The sequence below is a fragment of the Onychostoma macrolepis genome, chromosome 22, assembly GCF_012432095.1.
Source record: "Onychostoma macrolepis isolate SWU-2019 chromosome 22, ASM1243209v1, whole genome shotgun sequence".
NCBI lineage: Eukaryota > Metazoa > Chordata > Actinopteri > Cypriniformes > Cyprinidae > Onychostoma > Onychostoma macrolepis.
In genome coordinates, this window is record NC_081176.1 from 23,542,245 (window position 1) to 23,567,543 (window position 25,299).

The window sequence follows — 25,299 nt, forward strand, 5'->3', positions numbered from 1 at the left end:
TGTTGCTCAGTGGTCCAAAGTCCTCTTTTCAGATGAAAGTAAATTTTACATTTCATTTGGAAATCAAGGTCCCAGAGTCTGAAGGAAGAGTGGAGAGGCACAGAATCCATGTTGCTTGAAGTCCAGTGTGAAGTTTCCACAGTCTGTGATGATTTGGGCTGCCATGTCATCTGCTGGTGTTGGTCCACTGTGTTTTCTGATGTCCACAGTCAACGCAGCCATCTACCAGGAAATTTTAGAGCACTTCATGCTTCCTTCTGTTGACAAGCTTTATGGAGATGCTGATTTCATTTTCCAGCAGGACTTGGCACCTGCCCACACTGCCAAAGGTACCAAAAGCTGGTTCAATGACCATAGTGTTACTGTGCTTGATTGGCCAGCAAACTCGCCTGACCTGAACCCCATAGAGAATCTGTGGAGTATTGTCAAGAGGAAGATGAGAGACACCAGACCCAACAATGCAGATGAGCTGAAGGCCACTATCAGAGCAACCTGGGCTCTCATAACACCTGAGCAGTGCCACAGACTGATCGACTCCATGCCACGCCGCATTGCTGCAGTAATTCAGGCAAAAGGAGCCCCAACTAAGTATTGAGTGCTGTACATGCTCATACTTTTCATTTTCATACTTTTCAGTTGGCCAAGATTTCTAAAAATCCTTTCTTTGTATTGGTCTTAAGTAATATTCTAATATTTTGAGATACTGATTTTTGACTTTCATGAGCTGTAAGATCTAATCATCAAAATGAAAAGAAATAAACATTTGAAATATATCAGTCTGTGTGTAATGAATGAATATAATATACAAGTTTCACTTTTTGAATGGAATCAGTGAAATAAATCAACTTTTTGATGATATTCTAATTATATGACCAGCACCTGTATATATACACAGATTATGTAATACAAACACATGCAAAATGTTTGGTCTGTGAAGAAAAAATGCCAGTGCTGCATTTTCTGTTTCAGTTTGATGCTTAGTTTGACTTTTAAACAGTGCTTTAGGCTTGCCTTTAAGTTTAATATTGAAACCACATCCAACCTACATCACAGTTCCCAGCAAGTCATGTATGAGATGTCAAAACAAAACTCCAATAAATGTACCAAATTTGGTACTCCAAATGCCTTGCATTACATATAAAATAATCAAGTCATAAATATTAGATACAATATATCAAGATGAAATATCGGTAAGTGTCATTTATTTGAATTATAAGTACAGGACAAACACAATCTAAGTGAAATATTTCCCCGAAATGTGTTTGTTGGGTTTCAAAGTACACAGAACTGGCTTAAAATATTCACTATAAATATCAATTGATTAAAAGTCATTGCACAAATGGTTCAGAAAAGTTCAATTAATTTTATGTGAAGCTATCCATCTAATGTAATGAAATATTTCGATGAAATACGACTGTGACTTTGTGGTCCAAAAGTGTTGAAATACATTCGATTTTTTAGCTGTGCTGTTTCTGCGTGTGAACAGAAAGTGTCTCTGGTGTTTTCCTGATACGTCTGATGTCAGGCGAGTGTTTTTGTGGTACTGATTTTCATTTCACGCTTTTGTCGCTGACCTGCTTTCACGCCTGTAAGCTTGAGAGTATTACTTCAAAGCAGCTCTCACATTTTCACCCACTTTAAGAGCGGTAAGCGTGTTGTTTACATCATTTTAAAACCATTACTTTTCCAGCTGCACATCTTTTGTTATATAATGCATTGTATCTTGTTTTTGTTATAGATTTCCATTTGTGAAAATCATTCTGCTTGCTTGAATAATATCTAATAGACCTAAGCTTCTACAGGAAGACAACTTATAATTCTTTTCATAAGCTATCAATAGATAGTTCTATTCATATACAGTATGCATGACCACACAGGAACCTGTCTAGATATCTCTGCCAGGCTTCAAGAGCTTTAGCTACCACCACGAGCGAGCGAGGAAGCTTCATGCGTCCTCATTTAAAGACACCAGGTGTTGTTTTCAATGAAGTTGGATCTATCATTTAAATTAGTCTTTTTTCTTCTTGTTTAGACCATTTTGCTCTGAGGGGGGTTTGTTATTCAAGACCCACTCTGTGGCCAACTTAGGCATGGATCGACCGTGCAGTATAATCGTTGTTCTTTTACTCACAGGTAAGTGAAATTCATGCTGTTTTAAAAGCCTAGTTTAAGAACAATGTTTGGATTTAGTCTACCACAAAGAGTTGTCAATATCTTGACACTTTATGACCAAAATATACCCTTGTCTAGTTGTCACAAAGGCTTTATCTCGGTAAATATTTGACTTTGAATCCAAGTCTGATTACACAAATGTGTGTTTCACTTATCAGTGCAATTTTATGTTAGTTTCAGCCATCTAGTTTAAAAAAAACCCTCTCTTAAATTGGCATAATTTTGTAAATTGCATGTTTTTTACATGTTACAACTATAATACATTTTTGCGGTTTCAAGAATTGTTTTGTGCTTCATGTTTAAATTTTGCTGAGAAGCTATTTAACAGCTTACACCATGTAATTTAATGGTAAATTCCCATTGTGACAACATGCCCCACTATTTACATACAAATTAAATTATCTGTAAGTTATTTCTTGGACACTAAATTGCATTTTCAATAAACCACACTTATTCAAGGCTTTATGATATTTGACAAAGAAATTGACTTTCAAAAATAAACATACCCTTTGAAATATTCACTGGACTAAAATAATAAGCCCTAAAATTGTTTGTTGAATAATTTGTATTTAAATAACTTGTAGTTGCATAGTTATGGACAAGTCATCGTAGTTATAGTGTAGTTATGGACAAACTATGTAAAAAGGACAAATAAAGTCATTGGATGATAGACCCAGAGTAGCTTGGATTGAGTGATTGAGTGAAGTTTAAATCCGCCAACTAGTAACAAGTAATGTTAAAAACTTCTTGCTTTTCACAACGTCAGTATTCTAATTATATATCTATTGTTTGTACTAAGCAACAGACAATAAATTATCTTTATTTTATTTTCATGACAACAACAGGTGCTTTGATCAGTAACACTCTTCAAGAGAAAAGCCTCAACGTCCAGTTGGAACCAAAGCAGATTCAAGTTTGTGAAGGAGCTTCAGTCGCAATCAACTGCACTTTTCAGCCGAGTGGAATGTACAAAGTGAGATGGTACTATAGCCAGACACCTATTTTAGACTGTAGATCAGCTTACAAGATACCTGAAGGACAGCGTTTTTTAAGAGAGAAAAATGAAGACTGGTCAACACTCAGCATTACTTTTATCAAAGCCAATGAGAGTGGATGGTACTTCTGCGAGGTTACACAAGATATTCCAACTCTCATACAAAGCTGCAGTAATGGGATACAAGTTATAGTCGGTGAGTAGAGAGGGACATTGCAATCTATGGTATACAATAACATTATAGAATATTTTATATCATGTATTCTACAAACACCTGCAATATATTGAGGTCCCAAAGTCTGAGACCACACTAAACATCTGGGAATCGAAATTGTATTTAAACCTGATAGTTAAAGGATTTTTGTAAAAATAAAAAAAAAAAACATATTAAAACATACAAAAAATATATTTAAGTTTCTGAACTAATTCTACATTACTAAACAGACAAGTATATCATGTGAACTCGCCAGCTGTAAAGTTCACGCAGTTTGAGTGCGGATGTCATTAAACAGACAAACCAAATTTATTCTGAAGATATTCTGAAAATTTAAAATTTAATATAGAATTGTTTTGCTGATAAAATAATTTGTAGAAAGTATTTTCATTAGTGGTTTCAGACAGTCACATCGCATTACACAGCACTGAATCACCTTATTGATTACAAATAGCTTCTATAAATATAAACTACTTTTAATAATAATCCAAAGAATCCACATTTTTTTGACAGTTTTCTTTTCTTCAACTTTCCAGCGTAAACCGTAATTTTAATTGCACATGTTTAGAATCCTTTATTGAAATGAATCCATGTAAAAACAGATTGTGTCACTATTGTAACAACATTCACCATTGATTTTTTGTCTTTATAGATGCACCCAGCACCAGCACCAGCACCAGAAACAGCACCAGAACCACAGAATCTCAGAATTGGACGCAAATTCAGACCACAGGAGATTTACCTACAACTTGCACGCCCAATGGTGAATCTAATAGTACATATTCTGCTTTTTACACTCAGTTATCCTAAAATACTCTGAATTCAACTCTTTGCATTTAAAATTTTTATTTAAAACTTTTTACATAAATGTATATTTTGGTCACATATTTGACCTCTGCAAGTACAGTAACCACAAAGTAATGAATTAGTACTTTACTACACCTACATGTATTAAATTGCAAGTGGTCAGTTTGTGGTTTCGTCTCAAATATTATAAACTTGTTCTCAAACAAAAGTCTTTAGGAAATGAAGTGTAATATACTAAAATTCAAAATGACATACTTTATAGCGAGTCCACTGGTTAAAATACTTTTTTTTTTTTTTTTTCTAATGTAATATTTTTTGTTATTACAAGTTATGATCCATGTTATCTAGCATAATTTGAGAATGACCGAAAGAGAATCATATGCTTCAATGGAAGCAAGAGCACTGCTCAAGGCAATGTCAGAAATTTGCTTATTTGATTAGAAATAAGAAAAAGTAAATTTTTAATTATAAGTAATAACATGTTTTTGTTTTACATTTTTTAAATCCTTTTTTTTTTAACATCCAGGTTTAAATTAAGTTTTGAATCCAAGACTTTCAGTCTTTTAGACCCCCCTGCACGAACGATAATACAATACATGTTTTCATGAATATACATCTAGCGTTAATACTGCAATAGAAGGAACCACATATTGGAAATAATAATCTAGTAATGTGCTATTTTTTGTATATTTTTGTGTGCTATAGTTACAACAATCCCCTCAACATCCTCGACATTTCCTCCGTGGTGGATATGGCTAGCGTTGGCAGTTGGATGCTTAGTACTTCTCGTGTTAATTGTTGTCATATGGATCATGTCACGCATACCTAAAGGTACATCTACAAATCTACGTTAATACTAAACTATTTTATTTAAAAAAATACATAATTTTGACCAAAGCTATAACATTGAGAACCTAAAGTTCATTGTCCGTCCCAGATGAAAGTTTTATACACTGAAAAAAAAAAATTACTAGTAAATTTTACAAATAATTTTTAAAAAATGGCAAGCAAGACATTGAATTGAACGTGGAATTTTGGAAGTAATTTTCTGTAAAACATACTCGTGTATGACTTGAATATTTTATTTATTTTTATTTTTTACAGTGTATGGCTAATTACACTGATGAGAATAATTTCAAATGCACTGTAAAAAAAAAAAAAAAAAATTGAGCCAACTTAAAATTTTAAGGTTTAAGATTTTAAAATTTTTGAGTTTTCTCAACTTGTCGTTTTAAGTTTATACAACAAAAATTTGAGAATCTCCCACAAAAATAAGTTGAGCAAACTCAAAAATCTGCTGAAGCTGGTAAAACATTTTTCTCTCAACAAAGTTCTCTCAACTTTTTTTTGTTTTTACAGTGTGGAGGACATAAGCATCATAAAGCATTACAATGTAACAGCACCATGACAATGTTCAAAGATTGTATATAACTTTACTCAAGCAACTCTCAAGTCAATACACATAATGCTAAAGCCTTGTGGTTCTGAATATTTACAGCCTATAATCAAATGTCTTTCTATAAACTGATGCAGGAATCAATATTATTTCTTGCTGTAATCAAAATTATGCCACAGCAATGCTTTAAAAGTCACACAGACTGACTAAGAAACAACAACGCATGCTCAGGAGTCTTTGTACAAGGTCAGACATTTCCTGGGTCGCAAACTAAGCGCTGAATGAGTGTGGGTGGTATGTGGTTAAGAGCTATGAGAGTGCGCTCCAGTTGATGACGATTAAACTGCTTCTCATTGTCTGTGGTTAGACTCGAGCAGATGGGTGCTGCATGCACAGAAAACCGTTTTCCTCCAGAACCTCAGTGTGGCCTGTGCTTTGTCCTGTTAACCATTTGATACAACACAACAGTAATGTTATGTGTTTTTAGAGACCATTTATGAGAACACCAAACCAATGGGCTCGAGCTACTGGAGGCGAAACCGGACTAAGATGGACATCTGCGACGTGCCTGCGTCCAAAAAAACTGACACCATTAAACCGCTAAGGAAGTACGACACCCTTTCAAGCAACAGAATCCGAAGGCCATAAGTCTTCCATATGAAAGAATTATCCTCTGAAAACTCATTAAATATATTAAATACCTTACTGTACACACATATTTAATTTTGTAATGTAGCATTTTCCGCTAGATGCGAAACTGTAAATATAAAGCTGTTTTTTTTTTCTTCAGAAAGAGATAGGCTACATGAGAAAACCTGATTTTTTTCCTTTAATGACTTTCAATTGTATCATACCGAAACATTCTGTGGTTACAAATAAATGTGAAAACCACCAAAAAGAAAAATCTTTTCCACTCACAATTAATAATACATTATCATTATTGTGACAGCACAAATAGTCCACCATGATTGGATAACAAACCACATACTGTGACAGCCGCAAATGAGGAAAGCAAATAAGGAATTGAGGTGTTTCATAGTTATGAATCATTAATTCTTATGTAGTCATTAAAGGAACTGGGATTTTTCTTTGAACGCATGTTATAACATAGGCCTACTGTAACTCACGTTAGTTATTGACATTAATCAGATCAGATGCCATCTGAAAACGAGGCTGTGAAGGATACAGTACGCACTATATGGTCATAACTTTAAACACTGTTCTATGGTGTTTTTGTCTACTGAAAGTTTTTGAACAATGATGTTGTTAAACAATAGGTGTATCTGTTGAACGCGCTGTACTTCTATCCCTCACAGCCTCGTAACAACAGTAGCTTTCCTCAGATCTTGAATATAACTTAAAGGAATCAAGAACTTTCAAACTGTGAACTCTATGTGAAAAAACAAGTGCATTCCATGACAAAGAATGCTGAAGTATTTTGAACAATAATAAAATTGTTTAAACTTCTGTACCGATTTCGATTCGAGTTCTTGCTGAGAGAGCGATAGGGCCCGCCCACACGCTCTTTTGATTGGCTGTAATTTATGATTGATTTTAATGCAATGAGAACGAGTCTGCTACTTATGCACTTAGGGTTGTTGTTGTTGACTTTTTTTCTTTTTTCTTTTTGTCTTCAGTATTAAAATCAATGTTTAAATACGTTTACATTTTGATGTTGATAATAATAAGGGATGTTTCTTGATAATCAAATCAGCAAATTATAATGATTTCTGAAGAGTCATGTGACACTGAGGACTAGCGTAATGATGCTAAAAGTTCAGCTTTGAAATCACTAGAATGATTTACATTTTAAAATACATGAAAATACAAAACAGTTATTTTAAATTGTATTAATATTTAACAATATTACTGTTTTTAATTGTATTTTTGATCAAATAAACTCATCCATTTAAAAAAATCTTACCATCCCCAAACCTTTTAACAGTAGTGTAAAAGATCGTTAGGTTGATGGTCATTAAGCAGCTACATAAAATGCAGAGGTAGGACAATTTTCAAAGAAACATTACACCGGTAGAAAGTGGGACACAGTCCTGCAGAGAACAACTCTGTCCCAGTTGCAGGTGCACCTAATGCATGAAAAAACAATGAAGGCCTTTGCCAAACAGGGTCATGCTCACTGATAGGAATTGATGGACACTTGGGTGCCCCAAAATATATCAGTTCACACGCTTCCTTCGTGACCTAGATTTAGCAAAAACTGAACAGCATGAAGACTCACAAAGATAGAATCAATTGCTGAACTGTAATTTGGACACTAATTCAATACTTTGTGAGATATTTGACATATACAGAATAAAATAGGCCTTAAAACTATTTTAAAAATTCACAAATGCTCACTGAAGGAGATGCTTTGCCTTCAGAAAAAGTTGACCTCATGAGGTTGACTATTAACATATAACAACCTTTGTTTTCTATTCATTTTCTTGCCTTTATCCAAATTTGAGAATGTATAAACATAACCCATATTTGTGTAACTTCACTACTTATAGCATTAAACATTAAATAAACATTAAATTAAAAAGAAAAATGTATACAATGTAAAGAAGAAGAAGAGAAAAAAGGTTCAGGGTTGCATTTAGTTTAAATCATACTGCAGAGGCTGGCAAGTCGGAGACCGAATGTTGGTTTGCAGTTAGCTAAATGTATAATTCCCATAAAAGTAAAGAAATGGTTTTAATCATTTTTACTTACAATAATCTAGATAGCAGTTTTGAATGGTTGAGCTGAGTCCAAAAAAAAAAAAAAAACCTCTGATGGATTTTGTTTAAAACTCACTACATTTGTTCCTAAAGGTTAATTTTATGTTAGAAGATAGTTTATAAACATGTATGTAATTCTCACAACAACTCAACTTTGCATTAGTTTACAGAGACATCTATTCAATGTACGTGTTTATATTTGGAAGACCTACTTTTTAGAATGTTTGCTCATCTGCAATACGCCTCTAAGTTGTTTCCTGTCCGATGTTACATAGACGTTTAGAACATGTTGTTAAGATGTTTATTTAAAACTGATTTTATAAAGACTTATTTCAGATGTTCATACGCAGCAGATGTTTTCCAGATGAAACGCTCTTTAACAAACATCTTGAAGACGTATGTGTGCTATTTAAAGTCATTTCAAATTAGCTTCTCTTTCAGCGCAACTATTCACCGATTAGGTCAGCAATGTTCTCATCGATGAGTTCCTGGTGAAATCAAAAACATGCTTTTGGATCAGTCTTGTGATTTCATAGTGCCATCAAGTGGTCATACAGCACAACAGCAGGGGTTTCTACTTTCTAAAAATAATGATAAAAAAAAAATCACACTACGATTATATATTGTTTCCTACGTTTTAAGGAATGTTAAATATTTTCAAATGAGGAAAAATAAAACATGTCCTATTTTGTCTTTTGTCTATTTTGTTCTGACCAAAATTATTTGAACCCACATAGGCTAATATCATAATTTAGATTCCCAAACTCATAATTTCTAAGAGAGCCTTTACAGTCCAATGATGACCAGCAATGCAGCGGCGCGCTGTGGGTGTGTCCGGAGCAGCGCGTCTCTCCGCCGGTAACCGGCGCTGCTGCTGCCGCTGCTGCCGCTGATGGAGAGAGGGAGACAGGCGGAAGGTGGGTGGGGACATCCGAGCCATTGTCGGGATAAACGCACCTCACGCTCGGGCGGCTGAACGCTGAGCTCGCGCTAATCCGCGCAGGAGAAGACTGAATAAACAATTCGGCTTTGGCCAAAGCTTGATTTAAGGTAAGGTTTTGGAAATGCTGCACGGATTTTTAACGTTGTCTTCCAAGCATGCAGAGAGTTAAAGCTTCATTGCGTTGCATTTGGGGCCAGACAGGACGTGCAGGCTGTTTATACATGTGAATGTCAGCGAAAATGACAGATTTGAGGTCGCATGCAGTGAAATAGGTCAGAAAATAAATTGGTCAGATCAGTAGCCTAATTAATGCCAATGCTGCTATCTCCATTGCACTAATGCACACTGAAATGCATGCTTCTCTTTGCTGACAGGACTGCATGGCACAAGTTGTCGCAGTACTTGCATGCAACTGTTTGTATGCATAATAAATCAAGTCTTTAAAAGGTTTCATTTTCTCTGAGTCACATGATTTATTCAAACGATGGTGCATTTGAAAGGGGCTTGAAATCAGTGACATGAATGAATGGTGCTTCACAATATTTGATGCTAATGCTTTGTTTATTATTATTATTATTATGTATTAGCTAAACAAGTACTGATTTACTAAATGACATTGCTCAGAAATCAGAACGGTTTGCTAAACCTAATTATTATTCATTTTTAGTATGGAGTTAAGGATAATTACTACAAGCGTGTTAATAACTCCTAAAACAGTCCTCCTGAAAATGTATTTATTGCATTTATTTATATATTATTTATTTTGTTTAATATACAGAGTTAATCTATCCCTAAACTTTAAACTTCATATTAATTATTTATAATGTTTAAATAAATGTATTTATTAAATTTATTTACAGTTCTTCAGTTTAAAATTTTGAGCTAATTATATTTTCTATCCCTTAATCCTAACCCTCACCTATTAATTAATTAATTTAAACATATTAATTACATTTATGAATTTATTATTTATTTTTTGATATACTTTAATAATTATATTTTTCTTAAATCCCACAGAATATTTATGTATTTGTTTGTTTTATGTATTTATTTACACATTATATGTTATCACTTTATTTATCTGTTTATTCATAATGTTTGAATAAATGTATTTTATGTAATTTAATATGCATCTCTCTCTCCACCCCTCTCTATCTCTCTCTCTCTCTCTCTCTCTCTCTATATATATATATATGTATGTGTGTATTTATAAATACTTTTTTTTGGACTATATATTATTAGTTAATGTTATTTTCTTTCCCTTAAGCCTCACTCCCACAGAATTATATTTATTTATTTGTTTTAGATTTTAATTGAGATGTTTTAAGTTAGTCTGGTCCTTCAATGTAGAACATTATCCTTGTGGGAATATTTGGTTCCCACAGTGTAGGCAAAACCACACACACACACACACACACACACACACACACACACACACACACAGCTCTTGCTGTCGTTGAGTACAGATAACCTTGTACCTCTGTCCCTTCAGGAATCTGACACCATGACTGCAGAGGAGATTATAAACATTAAAGAAGCAGAGATAATCAAGCTGATCCTGGACTTTCTGAACTCCAGAAAGCTCCACATCAGTATGCTGGCCCTGGAAAAAGAGAGCAGCATCATTAATGGGCTTTATTCAGATGATATGCTCTTCCTGAGGTCAGTAGTAAGCTGTGTCTTTGAAACCTAACAAACTAATGAATTCTCAGTGATTCTAATAGGCTACTGTTCAAAAGGTTGGACTCATTCATTTTTAGGTATAGGTTTTTGAAAGAAATTGATGTTAAGCAAAGCAGCATTTAATTGGTCCAAATTGCGGTAAAATGTAAATGATTATTATTATTATTATTTTAATTAAAAAGTATTTTTTGTTTTTCTACTTTTACTTACAGTAGCTATTTTAGTAGCCATTTACTGTAGTATATTTTGAAAAACTGTGTCATCCTTAATAAATGGTAGTGCTGCTTAATGAAGTCGTCAAGTATTGAGTACACTTGAATTTCTTTCAGTAACATAATTTTAATTTATGAAAGAATCTTGTTCAGTATTATTTAGAAAATGAACTCATTTTTGTTCTTTTTTTTCTTAGGCAACTTATATTAGACGGGCAATGGGAGGAAGTTTTGCAGTTCATCCAGCCTTTGGAGTGCCTGGATAAATTTGACAGAAAGAGGTAAGCACAGTCGGTTTTGAATCTTTTGCCAACATTCAGGTTTGTGTTGCTTGTTTCACAATCTTTTGGGCTTTTTAATCTTTAAGGTTTCGATATATCATCCTAAAACAGAAGTTTCTGGAAGCTCTGTGTGTAAACAACGCCATATCTGCGGCAGATGACCCTGAGAATGTGAGTGTTTGTAAGTGTGTGTGTGTGTGTGTGTGTGTGTGCAAAATGGCATCATGTTATTCTATAAAAGACCCACTTTGCATGTCTTTTATGTAAATTTAATACGTTAATTGTATATTGTATTAATATTAGTAGTAACAGTAGTAATGTTGTTACCTAGAAAATAGCCTTTAATTATTTAGTTAATTTAATTTAATTAATTGAAATTATTATTACTGTTGTTATAGTCATCATTGAAACTGATAAATACATAAATATTGTGTTTCATGCAAAATGTACATTATTATGATTATTATTATTTGGAATTCTACTTATTCCTTTTTGCATAAAAGAAGACAAGCATTATTTATTTATTGTTTGTTTGTTTATTAGTTGTGATGATGATAATAGTAAATTTGCATAAATTAAAATTTTATACAGATAGATAGATCATTTATAAATAAATAGATAATTGATAAATTATGCTAGTCTTTTATGCAACATGATCAACAAGAGTTTTCAATAGTATTATTATTTTTGTACCATAATATTTAATACAAATAAATAAATAAAGCTTATCTTTTGTGCAAAATAAAAGGCGTTTGTTTATTATTATTGTTATTATTATTTTTTTATAGCCTTTAATACTTAGTTGGAATAATAGTTGGAATAAATTACAATTTTATCCAAGCAAGCAAATAAATAAATAATGCTTGTTATTTATGCAAAATGGAAGAAGTGTGATTGTAACTTATGATTATTTTTGTTGTGCGTAACATGATAAATAAGTATCTGATACATACGTAAAGTACATAAATAATTCTCGTCTTATGCAAAATGGAAGTTTAATTGTATAAAATGGCCTTTAGTTCTTAGAATAAATCTTGAAAATGAATCTATGAAATAACATCTATGAAAATATAATTTAATACAGATGGATAGATAGATAGATAGATAGATAGATAGATAGATAGATAGATAGATTTTTTTAAAGATATTTTGGGCAATCTCACATTAAAGGGTTACTCAACCCCAAAATGAAAATTTTGTCATTAATCACTTACCCCCATGTTGTTCCAAACCCGTAAAAGCTTCTTTCGTCTTTGGAACACAATTTAAAATATTTTGGATAAAAAAATCGGGAGGCTTGTGACTGTCCCATTGACTGCCAAGTAAATAACACTGTCAATTATGTTTTGTACGTTTATTTACACTTTGATTTGAACGAAAACAGCATGTCCGTGTGGTGCGGCTGATACAGAACAGCGTACGCAGTTTGTGTGGCTCTAAAAGTATTCTCGTCGCTTCATTAAATCCAGCTTGAACCACTGATGGCAGATGGACTATTCTGACAATGTCTTTCATACTTTTCTGGGCCTCGACAGTGTTATTTACTTGGCAGTCAATGGGACAGTCACAAGCCTCCTGGTTTTCATCCAAAATATCTTAAATTGTGTTCCGAAGACGAACGAAGCTTTTACGGGTTTGGAGCGACATGGGGATAAGTGATTAATGGCAACATTTTCATCTTGGGGTGGAGTAACCCTTTAAACCTCATGAATCGTGACTCAAAATGTGTCAGAAAGAAGGTTTTATTCATGAACCATCCCATAATGACCGCTCTTTTTCCCATCTGCAGCTGGAGCTGACCATGCAAGATGCGGTGAAGTCCCTTCATTCCCTGGAAGAGCTCTGCCCAACCAAAGAAGACTACAGCAAACTCTGCCTGCTCCTCACGCTCCCGCGCCTCACCCACCACGCTGAATTCAAGGACTGGAACCCCAGCACGGCCCGTGTGCACTGCTTCGAGGAGGCCTGCTCCATGGTGGCCGAATTCATCCCTGCTGACCGCAAACTGAGCGAAGCTGGATTCAAAGCCAGCGGCGACCGTCTGTTCCAGCTCCTCATCAAGGGAATCCTGTACGAATGCTGCGTTGAGTTCTGCCAGAGCAAAGCCACTGGAGAGGAAATCAGCGAGGAGGAGGTTCTCCTCGCCGTCGACGTCCTGTGTGGGAACGGTTGCGAGGAACTGGACTTGAGTTTGTTGTCTTGGCTCCAAAACCTCTCGCCATCGGTCTTCTCTTGCGCGTTTGAGCAGAAGACCCTCAGCATCCAGGTAGACCGGCTCGTCAAACCGGTCCGGACTGGACATGCGGATCTTCTCACTCCTCTGCTCACCAAACTCTCGCCCTGCCCAGCATCGCCTCTGCGGCGGCCCCAATCGGCGGATACTTACATGTCCCGTTCTCTCAATCCCGCCCTAGACGGTCTGTCCCACGGCTTGGTGGGAAGAGAAAAGAAAAGCACGGAAGGTGACGGGAAAGTAACGGCCATGTCGCAGTCGTTCGCCAACTTTGGGTATCCTTCAGGAGGAAATGGAAGCAAAAACCCGCTGGATTCACCCGACAGGTGGGATAATTCACCCAAAATTACAGTTAGGTTATCATTTAATAATTCTGATGTCGATTCAAACTGGTATGACTTTCTGTGGAACACAAAAGAAGATATTTTGAAAATCTTTCTCAGTGTTTTTGTCAATGCTATAAAAGTCAATGAAGTTCATTGTTGTTGTTTTGGACTCCATTGACTTCCATTGTATAGTTCAAAACAGTTGAAAATGTTCTTAAATTTTGTGTTCTTTTGTGTTCCATGAGTTTGCAAAAATTAACCATGGTTTTATTATAATAAAAGTGTAGTAACCATGATTTTTGGCGCATTGATTTTGTATAACCACAGTTTTACTACAAATACCATGGTTAAACTACGGTTAGTGTAGCAAGACCATGGTTAATTTGTTGTTACCAAGGTTTAAATATATTAATCATGATTTTTTTTGTTTGTTTGTTTGTAATAAAACCAAGGGTAGACATCAGTCATAAACAAAACTGCACAAATCATTGTAAAGTATAAAATACTGTAGTAAAATCTAGCTTCTCAGAACTGGTTTCTGTGTTGGAAGGTGTTACTGCGAGCGGTGAAATGCAACATATGGTGGTCAAGCTTAACACTTCTAATCCTGTTAGATCCACTGAAATAAACCCTGGCAGCTTTACTAGTTAAGTCCAAACAAAATTCAGTGACAGTCAATATATTTTAGTGAACTTTTGTTGAATACTAGATTAAAAAGTGGCAGTAGAAACCATAATATTAATGTGCAGTTTTTGTCAAAAGGTAGAGATAATATTCTTAAAATTTTACTGTTTAAAAGTGTGGAGTTTTTTTTTAATGAAATAATAAATTAATACCTTTATTCAGCATTAATTTGATAGAAAGTGACAGTAAAGACATTTATAATGTTACAAAAAAAATGTATAGTTAAATGTTCTTTTGAACTTTCTATTCATTAAAGAAATTTGAAGTAAATTTCTTGGGTTTCCACAAAAATATGAAGCAGCACAACTGTTTCCAACATTGATAATAACAATAACAAATGTTTCTTAAGCATCAAATCGGTGTATTAAAATAATTTCTGAAGGATCATGTGACACTGAAGACTGGAGTAATGGTACTGCAAATTCAGCTTTTCATCACAGGAATAAATAAAATTTTAAAACGTATTAAAATAGAAAGCAGTTATTTTAAATTGTAATAATATTTCACAATATTACTGTTTTAACTGTATTTTTAATCAAATAAATACAGTCTTGGTAAGCATAAAAGACTTCTTACAAAAATATTTAAAAATCTTACTGGAACCAAGCTTTTAAATTATAATGTATATTGTATATTTAATTGTTCTTGCTTATTTCCTCTATTTTTTTACATTTGGATTACTTTTGCCGTCATCTAATGCTTATTTAAGGTTCATTTTATAATCTTAAATCTTTAACAATCTCATAATAAATATCTGTTTTCATACTTGTAGCATTTAAAATGATTTAATTTAGTTTTTAGTGTTTTATTTTCACTGTATTTAGATAAAACAATATGGAATTTCAATACTAGCCATTTATCAGTTATTGGACGGTACATAAAATGAACTATCAGCTTATCGTACGAGCCTGAATTTTATTATCCGTGCATCCACAGATATTAAGATGTTATCACGCTCATTTGTGTTGACTTGTGTTGTCCTGTTCCTCCAGAGCACCGGACGAGAAGATAAACGGCTCAGGAGGAGCGAACTCACTGCGTCCTCCACTGACTCCTGGCAGAGATGGTGGAGCCACGGGTTCAGCTGAGAAATCTGAGGTAAATAAAACCAGCTACATTTAGATTACATTGTGATTACATTTAGATTACATGTGCAAATGATGACAGAATCTTCATTGCTGGTGACTTTTGTTGTGTGTGCAGGAGCAGCTTCATGAGTTCCAGCGGCAGCGGCTGCGGGTGCAGCAGCATCTTGAGCAGAAGCAGCAGCAGAGGCAGCTGTACCATCAGATGCTGCTGGAGGGTGGAGTTCATCCCCCAGATCAGCCCACAGACACAGCCCAGCACAACCTCACACAGAAGTTCCTTAACAGGTCAGATCCAGACCTCTAAAATGCCCCAGAGGCATTTAGATGTTTTGGAAGTGCAGTGTTGTTGATTGATTATGTGGTTTCTGATGTCAAGGTGATGAGATTGGAAGTGCTGTAAATGCCTCTTGGACTGGAACTTGCTCACCACTAATTAACTGATTTGTTTCATTGTTTTTATCGATGTGCCATTAATTTCAGACAGGGTTAACAGAAATAGCATGTGCTCTATTCTATTCTTTTCTACTCTACTCTATTCTATTCTGTATTATTTTCTATATAGTGATAGAGATTAATCTGGAAATATTTGGCAGTTTTGAGACTATCTGCAAATTATTATATTATATTTACAACTTTTTTTGGTTCATCAATTTCCAGCAGTATTGTAAACTTATTATTAGGGATGCGCAATATTATCGGACCGATATCATAATCGGCCGATAATGGCTTTAAATGTAGAGTACAACGGGACTAAAGGTGCCCTGGGGTAAAAGGCGCCTTTGATATTATCTTCATCTAAACCACTAGATGGTACAAAAACACGGCGTAGCACTTTCCAAAACATTCGCTTTTCAAGATGCACGTGTATATTTGTCTGATCTTTGACGCGATCGCAGGCAGCATAGCAATGTTGATTCTGTGCTTACTTGATGTAATATTTTATGTTTTCTTCAATTTTATAGATTTAAGTAGCAAATGAGAATCACTAAAATTAATGCATATTGAGACAAAGGTCTTCTTTATGATTTTCAGTTTTGTTTAAGATAATTAAAGCAACAGTTTTTAATAATGAAAGAATATGTAAAAGTATTGTATTTGGGGTAAAAAGCGCCCCTGCTGTTGGGGCTAAAGGCGCACAGTAATTAAAGATAATTAAACGGATAATTAATAGATGGCTGACTTTTCCATTTGTTGACATGACATGGTTAGATTCAGATGGTAAATACCATATATAATGTTGGGTGTCCTTATTAGAGATAATCACCATGTTTAGAATGAAACCATCATATTTAAAAACATGATATTATTGGATCTCCTTCAATACTTTCAGAATCTTTACTTATTAAATTATTTTTTGTTTCTGTATTATAAAAAATATATTTTTTATATTAACATATTTTAATGACAGTATATTTATTGAACAAAATTAATTATTTTATTTTTCAAAATAAGCAGAAAATAGTAACTTTGCTAAAGTGATTGTTTTGAACAAGTAAAAACTTAAACATTATTTAATAAAACATTATTTTAGCTGAAGTATTTGTATCAATACTGTGTGCCTTTTACCCCCCTTGCCACCTCATACATTTATAAGATTTTTAAACAAATTAAACAACTTAAATGATTTATTTTCACACAAAATCTGTTGCTCCATTAATGTTCAATACAACGTATATATTTTTTCTCTGCAATTATACATTTTAGGCGCAGTGAATAGCACATTTTTTCTTAAGGTGGGCCTTTAGCCCCGTTGTACCCTACATATCGGCATCGGCCCGATATGAAAAATTATGCGGATATATCTTGCCGATAAGAGGAATACATTAACTCACATGTGTTCAGGGTGTGCTAGCGATTAGAAAGCTGTGATAGAGTGAACACTAATAGCTCGTGCAGCAGCAGCCTCCCCCGGGTCCTAATGCCTGCTCAGTAAGGAGTTTTAATTCAGTAGGGGGCGCTGTTGGCCTAATTTGAACAAAATTAAAGTAAAATACACAAAAAAACATTTAGACTGTGTTTCTGATTAAAGCAGTAATTGACGTCATAAAATCATGAGTGTTTTGATTTAAAGGTCAGAAGCTATATCTTACATGAATTTATGAAAATCACAAACACGACAATTTTATATATATACTGATTTATTCATTAATGTGTAATATATTATATTTTTAAACAAATTATGAGCTCTAAAGATTTTCAGAATTTTTACAACTCTTTTGCTTTTAGACCATCTACAAATGTTAAGTCTTAAAATAAAACATAAAGTTTACTATTGCATCTTTCTGGGGAAAAAAATGCAGCTATTGATATAGTTTATTTATAGTTATTTTCAAAGTTTCAATGTTCTGTCATTATAAAATAACTTCATTATTGTTTATTTAATTCTAACAAATAAGTTCTTGTTAAAAACTAACCAAAATTAAAAATAATTTGCTTATAATTTCCACACAGGAGAGACTTGGTGTTGTTTCCAAACAAAAGGAAATATATCAGTATCGGTATCGGCCAAAAAGAGTTGAAAAATATCGGCATATCAGATATCGGCAAAAATCCAATATCGTGCATCCCTACTTCTTATTGGCTCTCATTAAAGGGTTACTCCACCCCAAAATGAAAATGTGGTCATTAATCACTTACGCTCATGTCGTTCTAAACCTGCAAAAGCTTCGTTCGTCTTCGGAACACAATTTAAGATATTTTGGGTGAAAACCAGGAGGCTTGCGACTGTCCCATTGACTGCCAAGTAATTAACACTGTCAAGGCCCAGAAAAGTATGAAAGACATCGTCAAAATAGTCCATCTGCCATCAGTGGTTCAACTGTAATTTTACGAAGCTACGAGAATCCTTTTTGTGCGCAAAGAAAACAAAAATAACGACTTTATTCAACAATTTGTCTCCTAATAAAATATTATTTTATTAATATCAGCATTATATTAGGCCTTTAGTACCTTGATCTTGTACCTTGATATCACTATCAGCCATAGTTTTCTTGGTCATTCGTGTAGGTCCATTCAGAAACTGGAGGAGCTGAACGTGGGAATGGAGGACCTGGGTGAAGACGTCCAGGCTTTGGCCCAGCAGTGTAACGGTACGCCAGTGAGCGGAGCCGGTAAACAGACCCCAGAGACCGGCTCAAGCCAGAACAAGACTGCGGTGATCAGCAGCACCCCTCAGAAGGGAGGAGGCCGAGGCGTCCCATCTCTGGACGAGTCCCCAGTGCTGGTCAACCAGAGGTTTCTCACAACCTTCAACCCTAAAAAGATGAAATAACTCTGGTTTGTGAGCTGCTTCTAATGCTGATGTATCACGACAGTGTCTTTCAGGACGAGAAACCCAAATCCCCATTCGTTGCAGTGCAGACTCTGGAGGACACACAGGCTGTGCGCGCGGTCGCCTTCCACCCGTCCGGGGCCCTCTATGCAATCGGCTCCAACTCCAAAACACTGCGTGTCTGCACTTACCCACAATCCCTCAAAACCAGGTGTGTTCTTCTCAGTATTTCTCAGAATTTTGTGATATAAAGTATCAGTCTCCCCTCAGAAATGGACTTTATAATGAGAATAAAAGTCAGAATTGTGAAATATAAACTCACAATTGCAAGAAAAGTCAGAATTGCTAATTTATATCCCCCAAGTCTGACCAAGTCTATTACTCGCAATTGTGAGTTTATATCTCGCAATTCTGACTTTATATCTCGCAATTGCGAGTTTATATGCAACAATTCGGAGAAAAAAGTCAGAATTGCAAGATAAAAAGTCACTATTACCTTATTTATTTATTTTTTTATTCAATGGCAGAAATGGGCTTTCATACAAAACTGTCAGACAATATCTTCTAACATCCTCTTTTCTTCCTGTCTAGCGCTCAGGGTCCAGTAAAACAGCCTGAGATCTGCTTCAAGCGTATTAAACACCATAAAGGCTCTATTTACTGTGTGGCCTGGAGTCCCTGCGGGCAGCTTCTCGCCACGGGCTCCAATGACAAGTACGTCAAAGTTCTTCCATTCAATGCGGACACCTGCAATGCCACAGGTAACATGCCTTTCAAATAATGTCTGTCAAATACGTTTTGTGTAGTGTAAATATAGAATATTTTCTAACAGAATCATAAAGTGCATTGAAAGTAATTGTAACCTATGAAGATAAGTAAGGTCTTTTTTTTCTCTGAAAATAACTGTACATTATTCTTTATATCACTGCTAACTGCCAAATAATGGACAATAAATGCACATGAAATATGAAATATTGTATAATTATCTGTCTTTCTATAGCAATAACTGTGTATAACTATACAATACCATGTTAAGGTTTGAGTTGAGATATGATTTTTATAAGTATCTCAAGCTCATCAAGGCTGCATTTATATGATCAACAATACAGTAAAACAGTAATATTATAAAATATTAATACAATTTAAAATAAGTTTTCTTTGTGAATACAAATTTAAATGTAATTTATTCCAGTGATGGAAAGCTGAATTTTCGTCAGTGTCACATGATCCTTCATAAATCATTCTAATATGCTGATTTGCTGCTAAAGAAACATTGCTTATTATTATCTAATAATAAATATTATACATTTTATTAAATTATACTTTTGTTTTCAGGATTCCTTCCTATTTCTATAGCTCTAACTACGTTTAAGTATATTAAATAGGTGTAATAATAATAATGTAATATTTTATTTAATGTCTGTGACTACATCTTACAGTGCATTGTGAATCATTATATATTTTAAAATATTTAATTTACATTGTTGCATCTTTTTATTTATATGCAATTAATGTTATATATAATGATAATATTAGCATTATTAAACATTGTAGTAAAATTCAAAACCAATTCAGTGACAACAAATGTAAGTAATAAACAAAAATAAAAATATATAAATTATATTAAATATTATTTAAATATATTAAATTAATATAAATTCTGATATTAATATTAATATATTATTTATTCAATTAATATAATTTATACATTTTATTTAAAGTGTGTGACTTTATATATTGCATGGTTAACTATGGCAGTTAATGAAATATACTGTATAACTGATTTGTTGAAGCAGTGGTTAACAGGGTAGTGTGTGTGTGTGTGTGTGTGTGTGTGTGTGTGTGTGTGTGTGTGTGTGTGTGTGTGTGTTTGGACTGCAGGTCCAGATCTAGAGTTCAGCATGCATGATGGCACCATCAGAGACCTGGCGTTTATGGAGGGTCCCGAGAGCGGAGGGGCGATCCTGATCAGCGCTGGGGCTGGAGACTGTAACATCTACACCACTGACTGCCAGAGAGGACAAGGGCTGCACGCGCTCAGCGGACACACAGGTACACACACACTCTTCATGTATGTCCTCTGTGTCAATAACAGGATGTCATGTTGCGTTGTATGATCTGCCATGTTGTCGCAGGGCACATCCTGTCTCTGTACACGTGGAGCGGGTGGATGATCGCCTCCGGCTCTCAGGATAAGACGGTGAGGTTTTGGGACCTGCGTGTGCCCAGCTGTGTGAAGGTGGTTGGGACGGCCCTGCATGGAACAGGTGTGTTTTTCTTCTCAGCTCATCTATAAGCCTTTATTTAAGACATCAGTTTTTCCACATTTGTCCAATTTCCACATTTTTTTTTCATGACCTTCCAAGCTTTTTGTGATTGAGGGGATAAAGATGTCTAGAAATTGTTCAAACCAAATTTAGAGTGATTTGTGAATGAATCATTCAGACTATTTTGTAAATTACCAATTCATTGAAATTTAAAATTTTGTAGAAGAAGAAGAAGAAGAAGAAAGAATTATTATTTGATAAAAAATACAATTAAAATTACAAATAAGTATTTAGTTTTATTAAACACAATATTAAAATTCAAAACAAATTAAATGACAACAACCAATGTAAAACAAATAATAACAAAAACAATAATAATCAGAATAGTATTCATTTTATTATTATAGAATATTAATATTGAAAACCAATTCAGTGACAACCAATGCAAAAATTAAAATATATGATGATAATAATAATAATAATATCAATTGTTAGCATTAGTATTATCAAATAAAATATTAAAATAATAATTATATATAAATTATTAGATAATTAACAACAACAACAACAATAATAATAATAATAATAATAATAAAAATATTTTGTTATTAGTACTATTAAATACAAATAAATTAGTTGACAACAACCAATGCAAAAAGAATCAACACAATAACATAATACAGAAATAAAAATGTAAAAATATTTCTAGGCTAAAATTAATAACAATATGAATTATTATAATTACTAAACAATACTAATATTAAACAGTTCAGTGACAACAAGCAACAGCAATAAATAAATAAATAAACACATAACAACAACACTAACAATAATAATCAAAGGCCACCCATTATTTCATTTTGTTATTGAATCTGTCTTTGCACAGAGGTTTTGATCATATATATTATTGTGTCATGTGACAGGAAGTGCTGTGGCCTCGGTGGCAGTGGATCCCAGCGGGCGGCTCATGGCCACCGGATTGGAGGACTGTCGCTGCATGCTTTATGACATCAGAGGAGGTCGAAGCGTCCAGGCGTATCGGCCGCACACCAGCGACGTGCGTTCAGTGCGCTTTTCTCCTGGAGCCCACTATCTGCTCACCGGCTCCTACGACAACAAAGTCATGATCACTGATCTTCAAGGTAGGTCGTGCCACACATCATGTCATCATTATTTCTTCTTTCTCAGCCCTCTCTCCGCCCACCTGTCATAATCTAATCAATTCCTCTACAATTAGATTTTCACTCAAAATTACAGTAAATGTCATTTTACACAGAAATATGGCTTGTGAATGCAGTTTCATATTAGTTCTTTTTCAGTGAATTGGTTAATAATAATAACAATAATAATAAACTAATTAATTGACAAAACAGATATGACATAATATTCACAAGCCATAATCTGAAATGTGGCAAAAGAACAGTGGTATTTAATTGAATTTTATATTATTATTATTATTTACTATATTAATATTAAAAACCAACTATATAAATAATGTCAGTTATTTTCACAGAATTATTATTATTATTATTATTATATTTTTAAGAAAATGAAATACCTCTGTTCTTTTGCCACATTTCAGATTATAGCTTGTCATTTTTATATCTGTTTCATTTCAGTTAATTGTTTTATTATTATTATTATTTACTAAAGTAATTAATCAATTATTAAATAAATTAATTAAAATATTAATAAAAAATTATTTTAAACACCTCAATGTCACAGAATTAGCTTAGCAATATTTTAATATTGTGTGCATTAATAATAATAATAATTATCATTATTGTTATTATTATTTACTACATTAAAATTAATTAAAATATTAAAAACAATAAATAAATAATGCCAGTTATTTACATAATTAGCTTAGCAATGTTTTGATATTTGGTTTGTAGTAGTAGTAGTAGTAGTAGTAATAATAATAATTATTATTATTATTGTTGTTGTTGTTTTAATATTTTGTGTATAGTAATAATAATAATAATTATTATTATTATTATTATTATTATTATTTAACAACGATACATTTTGTTTTTATTGTTTTTGTTGTTTGTATTGGTTGTACAGTGGGAAAATTACAGTTATAATAATAATATTTAATTATTATTATAATTCCCATTGTACTTTTTATGTCACTTTATGCTAGTTAAATTCTCTTGTTTTTCTGCAGGGGATCTCACCAAAACGCTGCCGGTCACTGTGGTGGCTGAACACGCTGATAAAGTGATCCAGTGCCGCTGGCACACCAGAGACCTGTCCTTCCTGTCCTCCTCAGCCGATAAGACGGTCACACTGTGGGCACATCAGCCTTAACCACAGCAGAATCCAAACACAAGAGCACAGACAACACAGGAGTGAAAGAGTGTGTCTGTGTGTGTGTGTGTGTGTGTGTGTGTGTGTGTGTGTGTGTGTGTGTGTGTGTGTTTGTATTTCTTTGTAACTCACAGTACACTCACATAAGAAAAAAAACGACTGTTGATTCTCAGTCCTAGTCATGTCTACATCTGGAATTGCATGTCTACTGGAAGAAAAACAGCTTTATTGTCAAATATATTGCAGTTCAGAAAAAAAAACTAAAGACGTTCTTTCACTTACAAACACGAAAAAAGCCACGCGTAGCATTGCTTCTGTATTTTGCTATTTCAAGTGAACGAAACAGTCCTGAAAATGTGAGCTGAATTGTGCCTTGAGGTGATGTTCTCTGTAGTTACACTTCTTGAACTGAATGTCTTGTAAATATGAGCTTTTGTATAGGCTTAAATGCTAAGATCATTGTATAGCACACTGCACTACAGACTTCACTCATTCAACAACTGTTTATGCTGCATGAATAACCATGTCTTTATTTAACTAAATGTAAATGAAGCAACGCTCCGTAAATACTGAGGATACAAGTTTTGTGAAAGTCGTCTTCCTCAGTGTTGAACTGGTTTCATGCATTTTTAGGAATGCTTTTATTTTTTCGATTGTCATTTTCCTAACGCATATATTTATATGCATCACTTTTGCACATAAATTCAGCACCTTTTTGTGTTGATGCAGAGGACAGTTAGAGGACTCTCTCAATCACCTGATGTACAAAGTATGTATTAGTCATTTATTTGAACATGGAAATAAACACAGTTTTGAAACTATGGGATTTAGCCTGATGAACGCTTCACTGATTCTTCTACATTCATTTTTAAAACATTTTCATTTTGAAATTAATCTGTGATTGTCACTGTACTGCTGTGTACACAAATGTACCATTTCATTTATTTGATCAAAATTATATCGCTATAATATTTTAATCATCGATAATAACTGTTATTATTATTATTATTATATTGTGTTTATATTTCATAAATTAAAATTTATATAATCATAATTTCTGAAATATAAACTTAATATTATAATAATGAAAACAAAAAAAAAACAAATAATATATTTTCATTCAATGTACGAAATAAACACAAAGTAATAAACAACATATATGTGTGTGACCCTGGAGCACAAAACCAGTCTTAAGTCGCTGGGGTATATTTGTAGCAATAGCCAAAAATACATTGTATGGGTCAAAATTATCGATTTTTCTTTTATGCCAAAAATCATTAGGATATTAAGTAAAGATCATGTTCCATGAAGATATTTTGTAAATTTCTTACCGTAAATATATCAAAACTTAATTTTTGATTAGTAACATGCATTGATAAGAACTTCATTTGGACAACTTTAAAGGCGATTTTCTCAATATTTTTTTTTAATTTTTTTGCACCCTCAGATTCCAGATTTTCAAATAGTTGTATCTCAGCCAAATATCATAACAAACAATTTTCGAAAAATTGACACTTAAGACTGGTTTTGTGGTCCAGGGTCACATTTAGATTTTTTGATCAAAAAAGGAAAAACTTTTCATAAAAAAAAAAACAAACAACAAAAAAAAACTAACAAAAAACGAAGTCCTAACAATAGGAAAATGCTAAATAAAAACTGCATATACCTTTTTTTTTTTTTTAATACCACTATTAT

At 33.6% G+C, this 25,299-nt stretch overlaps 2 protein-coding genes across 3 annotated transcripts; both read left to right on the forward strand.

Moving 5' to 3' along the window:
* The first annotated feature begins 1,567 nt into the window (after positions 1 to 1,567).
* On the forward strand, positions 1,568 to 7,274 carry LOC131530030 (uncharacterized). Of its 2 annotated transcripts, none has more exons than XM_058760079.1 (6): positions 1,568 to 1,646; positions 2,033 to 2,133; positions 3,018 to 3,362; positions 4,033 to 4,143; positions 4,893 to 5,018; positions 5,547 to 7,274. In XM_058760079.1, the coding sequence occupies exons 2-6, from the start codon at positions 2,091 to 2,093 to the stop codon at positions 5,558 to 5,560; spliced, it is 639 nt and encodes a 212-aa protein (XP_058616062.1). In that variant the 5' UTR covers positions 1,568 to 1,646; positions 2,033 to 2,090; the 3' UTR covers positions 5,561 to 7,274. The 2 variants fall into 2 exon arrangements, with proteins under 2 accessions (XP_058616062.1, XP_058616061.1); XM_058760078.1 differs by having other exon boundaries at positions 6,071 to 7,238.
* A 1,871-nt stretch (positions 7,275 to 9,145) lies between these two features.
* On the forward strand, positions 9,146 to 25,180 carry wdr47b (WD repeat domain 47b). Its single transcript, XM_058760064.1, has 14 exons — positions 9,146 to 9,353; positions 10,739 to 10,908; positions 11,339 to 11,422; positions 11,509 to 11,593; positions 13,212 to 13,981; positions 15,658 to 15,763; positions 15,869 to 16,038; positions 18,760 to 18,987; positions 19,068 to 19,235; positions 19,616 to 19,785; positions 20,906 to 21,076; positions 21,160 to 21,291; positions 22,215 to 22,433; positions 23,462 to 25,180. The coding sequence occupies exons 2-14, from the start codon at positions 10,751 to 10,753 to the stop codon at positions 23,602 to 23,604; spliced, it is 2,604 nt and encodes an 867-aa protein (XP_058616047.1). The 5' UTR covers positions 9,146 to 9,353; positions 10,739 to 10,750; the 3' UTR covers positions 23,605 to 25,180.
* Positions 25,181 to 25,299: the final 119 nt, after the last annotated feature.